We start from the raw sequence: 6,269 nt of genomic DNA on the forward strand, positions 1-6,269 counted from the left end.
TTGGCTGGGCCCATTGGTTTGATGGGGGGGAGGGGATGCTGGGTTGGCTGGGCCCATTGGTTTGATGGAGGCAGGCAGGCTCCTAGGCCATGTCTGAGCATTGCCCCCGCCCCATTCTGCCTAGGCACAGGCAGCACCGCTGGCTTGTCTGCTCTCTCCACAGCCAGTTTGGGGGGGGCCCAAGCTGCCATGCCCCCGGAACGAGAGAGGCTCCCCTTGGAGCCACCAGGGCAGTGGGCCCCGAGTGCAGCCTTCAGAGGGGCCTTTGCCCCTGTGCTAGCTCCAGGCTGGGGAAGGGGCACTACAGAGAGATTAGAGTGCTCTATTCCAGAGCGGGGTGGGGTGGGCCTGGCAGCAGGAACTCCCGCCTTTGCCAGGCCCTCCCACCCTCTCCACAGACTGCTCCCCACAGAGGGGGCCCACAGCGCTGAGGGCACACAACAGCTCCCAGCTCCGGTATCAAGCCAGACCCCCCGGGCCTGTGCCTAGTCTGGGAACACTCCAACTAGCGCAGTGGGAACAGCCAACTGTAGCACAGGAGACTCTGCTGGGATGCGCTGGCAGGACCCCCTTGCCCTCCAATCACCTCTAAAGTGCCTCTCTTGCTAGGGTTGAGAATGAGGAATTTCTTCAGCAGGTTCTCACAGTCCGTGGACATGTAGAAGGGGATCCGGTACTTGCCCCGCAAGACCCGCTCCCGCAGTTCCTGGGGGGAAAGGAAGGGTCAGCAGGAAGCCCAGAGGGTGGGTGCACGGAGACACACGTGAGCACACACAGACGATGTCCCCACACACAAACCCCAACTCTGTTATGCAAGGAGAGGTGTGGGATGTGATTATCCTCATTAGGCAGATGGGGGAAAAAACCCAACAACTTACCAGGGTAGACAAGTCAGGGAACCAAGAACAGGATCCAGGGCTCCTAGTGCCGAGTCCCCCGCTCTAACCACCAGACACTTCGCCCCTACCAGAACAGGGAACAGAACCCAGGAATCCCAGCCCCCTGCTCTACCGATTCCCTTGGTAGATCTAGGAACGGAACCAGGAGTCCTGGCTCCCACCCCTACTCGGGGTGCGCACGGTGGGTATGCAGGCTCCCAGCATGCCCAGTGCTCCCTCAGTGCACGTCGGGGGGAAAGGAGCCAGGGGCTGATTGGGGGAACCGCCGGTGGCAGAGGTGGGGGTGCTGTGCCCACTCACCTTGAGGTTCTGCCCATCGAAGGGCAACGAGCCGCTGACCAGGGTGTACAGGATGACGCCCAGGCTCCAAACGTCCACCTCGGGGCCGTCGTACTTTTTGCCCTGGAAGAGCTCGGGTGCAGCATAGGGAGGGCTCCCACAGAACGTGTCCAGCTTGTTCCCGAACGTGAACTCGTTGCTGAAGCCAAAGTCGGCGATTTTAATGTTCATGTCGGCATCGAGCAGCAGATTCTCGGCCTGCAGGGTACGAGCAACATGGCGGGGGGGGTCACTGCTGCCTGGGCATCCCTCGCAGGGTAGGGAGAGAGGACAGCCAATGGGGCTGTGAGTTGGGATGAAAAGGCATTGGCAAAACTGAGTGCGAGTCCCATGCCAGTTGAGGGGAAGGGATCAATGTAGTGGGAGTGGCACCTTGAGGAGCAGGGAGCAGATCTGAACAGGGGCTCTGGCAGCACCACGCCCTGCTGAGAGAGTGTCTCTTACCTTCAAGTCTCTATGTACAATGAACTTCTGGTGACAGTACTGCACAGCAGACACTATCTGGAAGGGAAGAGAAGATCAAGATGCGGGGGGGGTCTTCACGACAGAGCTGCCCGTGTGGGGAAAGGGATGCAATCACGCTTCACAATCCACCTATGTCCCCCTCAGCCTCACTGTACAGCTCAAAAGGACAGCTGAACCCAGCTCCCCCACCTCAGGTGTCCACATGGTGCCCACCTTCATGGTATCTAAGCACACTGGCACCACTACAGACAGAGAGGAGAGTGCCCTCTACACAGCCGCCAAAATTTCCTGCTGCATCCCAGGGCTTCACAAGGCTAAGCCCGGCTTTGGTCAGACTCTCCCTCAGCAGCCTTGGGCTTAGCTGGGGATGGCGGGGTCACTGTCAAGTGGCCTTTAGCTCAGAGGCTGGTGTGCTAATGCCCACACAACGCCCAGCACCCCTGCACCAGGGGTCAGGGCCCCGTGTCACCAGGAGCAGAACTAACCTGTCGAAATTTTGCCCTGGCTTCTTTCTCTTTCATTCTTCCATGGGCTACTAAGTAGTCGAACACCTCACCTGCAGGGAGCGACAGAGACGTTACACGGAGAAGGGTGTGGGCCTGAGCCCCCCAGAAGCCTTTGCTCTGGCTGAGGGCAGGAGGGTGTTATGGATGCCCCTCCCAGCCCGGCGGGCACCTACCCCCGCTGGCGTACTCCATGACGAGGTACAGTGTCTTCTCCGTCTCTATGACTTCAAATAATTTAACTGCAAGACACAAAACAGGGGGAAGTGGGTGTCCTAGGGGTTGTGGCAGGCTGGCTGCATCATTGGGCTGATGCTCCCCCTACTGGTGATGGCAGGAGGCTCTCGGGGCCAAACCTGGTGTAGGCACCAACCCACTCACATTAACTGGAGTTGTGCCCACTTGGGCATCCAGTGCTGGCATTAGCTGTCGTGCCCGGATCAGTGCTGGGAGCTCTCCAGGTGCCCGCGCACCGCAGCCCAGAACTGCTACAACTGCAAAGAGCATGAAATCCAGCTCACCAGGGCCTGGGTATGTGGCTCTCCAGCCCTGAGGGTAGAAGCTGTCTGGGGCATTTCACCCTCACCAGCTAGAGCCTGCCTTCCCCACTGGGGTGGGTGGGAGCTTGCTCCTGGGCGTCCCAGCCATCCCTCTCCCAGGACGAGCGAGCCTGGGACTGGGACAAGCTGTGTGCACAGTCTCACCTATGTTGGGATGATTCAAAACCTTCATTATTCGCACTTCCCGGAAGAGCTGGAATAAAGCAGAGATGAGAGCACACAGCTGGGGTTAAACAGCAAGGGGAGCCCAACAGTACGAGGCCAGCGTATCCCAAAGGCCCAGACCCCTACTCTAGGGGTCACTGCACAGAGCCAGGACCCTTGAGATCAGGCTGCAGTGGGGTGGCCAGCCCAAATAGCCACACACCCCCATAGGCCCATCTGCCTGTCAATAGCTGAGGATCTCAGAGCACTGTCATAGGAGGCAAAACTGACTTGCCCAAGGCCACAAAGGCAGAGCAGGGACTGGAACCCAGGAGTCCTGCCTCCCTTCCCCAGTCCCAGGTTTCCGCTCCAAGGGGAGGCTGCTGCACTGCAGAAGGGTCTGAAAGCTACCTTGGAAACGGGAAGCAGAGGGACAATGCCCCCCTAACAGGGCTGCTGAGCGGCTTAGCATGTGTTTGGACAACACAGCAATTCTGTTAAGTGGGAGCGCGTTACCCCTCCCCTGGGGTCAGGTCGGAATCCCCCCCCCCCAGATTACAGATCTTGTTACTGTAATCCATTAATTAACAAAGCAATCCGCTTGTGTGTAACCAGCTGGGGTAATCGGGCACCAAGACTGAGCCTCCTGCCACCTTGGCTGGGCTAGGTGGACGCGCACACAACAGGAGACACACCAGAGCACCTCACACAATTACGCTAATAATCCCTGGCTCTTCTATAGTGCTGCCCATCCGCAGAGCTCAAAGTGCTTTACAAAGACGGTCGGTATCACTATCCCTATTTTACATATGTGGAAACTGAGGCACAGAGGTCACAGCAGAGCTAGGACTAGAACCCAGAAGTTCTGAGTTGTAGGTTAGTGCTGTAGCCACTAGGCCACCCTGCCTCAAAGTTACTGACAGGAGGGTCTCAGCTGCTTAATTCAGAAGGGAAGGGTTCACATTACCTCCTGCCATGCAGAGCAGAGGTACACTAACTCTCTCACCTTCAGGCGGCTGGTCATGGGCAGGCATCTGCAACGTGTCCCGTCCCCCCCCACCCCCATAAAAGAGAGAGAGAGAACCCAGCACAAGCAATTAACCACCAGGAGATTGAGCTTGGACTGGAAATGGAGTTGTCTCAGGGGATGCCACTTCATCCAGCACCTTCTGCCACAGAGGAGCCCAGAGCTGCCCCGGGGCAATGCTGATGAAATGCAGCCACCTCTGGTGTGGAGTGAGTCAGCTGCCAGCACAGGATTTTGGGGCCTGATCTCTCTTGTGATGGGAAGCGCAGTGCAGAGTAGATAGGGCCTTTGTGGGTGATGCCCCTGCATGTCAGCATGTGAACACTGGCTCCCTGAAGCATCTGGCTCTGTGGGTGAGCATCAGGTCACACTGAGCTGCTCCTCTGTGTACCATCAAGGGCTCAAGGGGAAACTGTCTGGGCAGTGCTCCAGGAGCTGAGAGTGGGAGCAGGTGTGGGTCTGAGGGGTTAGCTCCTCTGTATCCTGTCTTGAGCCAGGGCATTGCTACCTTTTGCTGAGGGTGGGGTGGGGCTTGAGGAGCTGTGTCTGCCGGGGAGCCCCACGGCAGATATCCCATGGAGGGAAGGGGCTGGAGTTGCCCCCTTGCCTTGCACAACCCACAGGGGCAGCATTGCCATGCTGGCATCTGCCCGAGTCCTGACCCAGGTGGGTGGGGCCACAGAGGAAGCATTGGGATGGGCCCCAAGCTGAGGCCAGGCCGCAAGGCCCCCCGGGGTCTGGGATTTGCCTGGATATCTGTCAGGCTTCGGAGGGGGCCATGCTTTAGATGCTGCCAGCCTATGGGGTATGCTTGGGCTGAGTGCCCAGCCTAGCTGGAGAGCGGGAGTGGTTGGGATGTGGGGCTGTCTCCCCCCTTCCACACACAGCTTCCCTCCACCCCCTCAGCTCTGCCTTGGGCTGACCCCCCTTCTCCACTTAGCTATCCCCCCCAAGGCTCTGTCCGGGGGCTGAGCCCTTGTCCACACATGGGCCCCAGCGCTGTTCTCCCAGCTATCTCTCGGGAAACAATGCCAAGTGTCTGACTAACACTTGCCTTGTTACCAAGGCAACGAGCCACAGACAACCCAGAGCTTTCTCCTCCGTTCCTTCCCTTCACGTCTTGGCTTGCAGGGACGCCCACTCGGCAGCTTCCATGCCCTTGCTCGCTCAGCCTCCCTGTGTGTGGGGAAGTAAAGGGGGAGCTTTTCCTTTCCAGGAGGATCTGTGAGTTGGGCTAATTTGAGGTCAGTCTCTGGATTCTCAGGCCTTTGCTCAACTTCCTGCGTGACACGGCTAGGTGGACGCGGTCCACTTGCAGGCCATGGGAAAGCAGGCACCCTTGCCCCTTCCTCGGGGGGCCTGCCGCCAGCTACAAACCCTCCCGAACAGGGGAACTGCCTTCCAGCATACAGCACATGGTCCTACACGGGGCAGGAGAACACTGCGCTGGTGCCTCTGACATTGGCAAGGAGGGCCCAGGGCAGGGCTCCAGGCACATTGGCCGTGGGTCCGTGAGAGCTGCTGCAGGGACTGTGCTCTGGCCATCGGAGCAGTCAGGGCGCCTGTGATCAGCTTCATGCTCTGGAAAGGAAGTGGAAGCTAAAGGAGAGAGCAGGGGACTGATGAATTTTGGGTCTGTACCTCAGTTTCCCCCTGGGGGGCGAGGGGGATACCTTCCTGCCAGGGAAGAACCCTGAGGCTTTCAGGATGCCATGCTGAGTGCTACCCTGCTCCTGGGCACAAGCCTGGCAGCATGCACCCAGGTCCTGCTGCAGTGGGCAGGTGCCCTGGGGCCGGGGAACAAAGTGAGGCCCCATCCCAGGCCCTGTTTTCTGCATCACAGCTTCCCTTTGGTGACTGGCAGGGACGTGACAGAGTGATTTCCAGGAGAACCCTCCCTCCCGCAGCTGGTAGCGCAGACGCATCCCGCCCCCTTCCCCGCGTCCCAAAACCACAGCAATTAAACGGTCTATGGGCTCCCTAATGACCATACATGGGAGAGAGCTATAAATACCTCCCCAGCAAACATCTGGAGACTGAGCCAAACTGAAAACTGGCAGCCAGATGTTCAGACGCCACAGCTGCTTCCACAGAGTCAGTCACTCCAGCTGCTGGACTGTTGGCTCCTAGCCGGGTGCCCTTCGATTCATTTGATCCACAAATGCCCCACAATGGTGCGAGTATGGTCAGGTGTGAAACTGAGGAGCTGTCTACTTGGGTTCCTACCCAGCCAGGATGCAGTGACATGTATCTCCCCCCTTGCCCTGAAGAATCCTCAACAGCTTCCCAGATGGTCCACTGAGCTGAGAACACACTGCTCCCAGAGATCTGC

At 58.6% G+C, this 6,269-nt stretch overlaps 1 protein-coding gene across 6 annotated transcripts in view; it reads right to left on the minus strand.

The window, feature by feature from the left end:
- Positions 1 to 6,269, minus strand: part of MARK2 (microtubule affinity regulating kinase 2) — a 100,702-nt gene that overhangs the window by 13,515 nt on the left and 80,918 nt on the right. For all 6 annotated transcript variants that reach the window (XM_024213607.2, XM_024213606.2, XM_024213604.2 and 3 more), the window contains exons 4-9: positions 2,911 to 2,959; positions 2,383 to 2,448; positions 2,189 to 2,259; positions 1,683 to 1,739; positions 1,200 to 1,436; positions 587 to 706 (exon numbers count right to left, since the gene is read on the minus strand). In XM_024213607.2, the coding sequence (XP_024069375.1) occupies positions 587 to 706; positions 1,200 to 1,436; positions 1,683 to 1,739; positions 2,189 to 2,259; positions 2,383 to 2,448; positions 2,911 to 2,959 (600 nt within the window). The remainder of the gene's footprint in view (positions 1 to 586; positions 707 to 1,199; positions 1,437 to 1,682; positions 1,740 to 2,188; positions 2,260 to 2,382; positions 2,449 to 2,910; positions 2,960 to 6,269) is intronic.

This window comes from Terrapene carolina, unplaced genomic scaffold, assembly GCF_002925995.2.
Source record: "Terrapene carolina triunguis isolate 2854851 unplaced genomic scaffold, T_m_triunguis-2.0 Scaffold89, whole genome shotgun sequence".
Taxonomy (NCBI): Eukaryota; Metazoa; Chordata; order Testudines; family Emydidae; genus Terrapene; species Terrapene triunguis.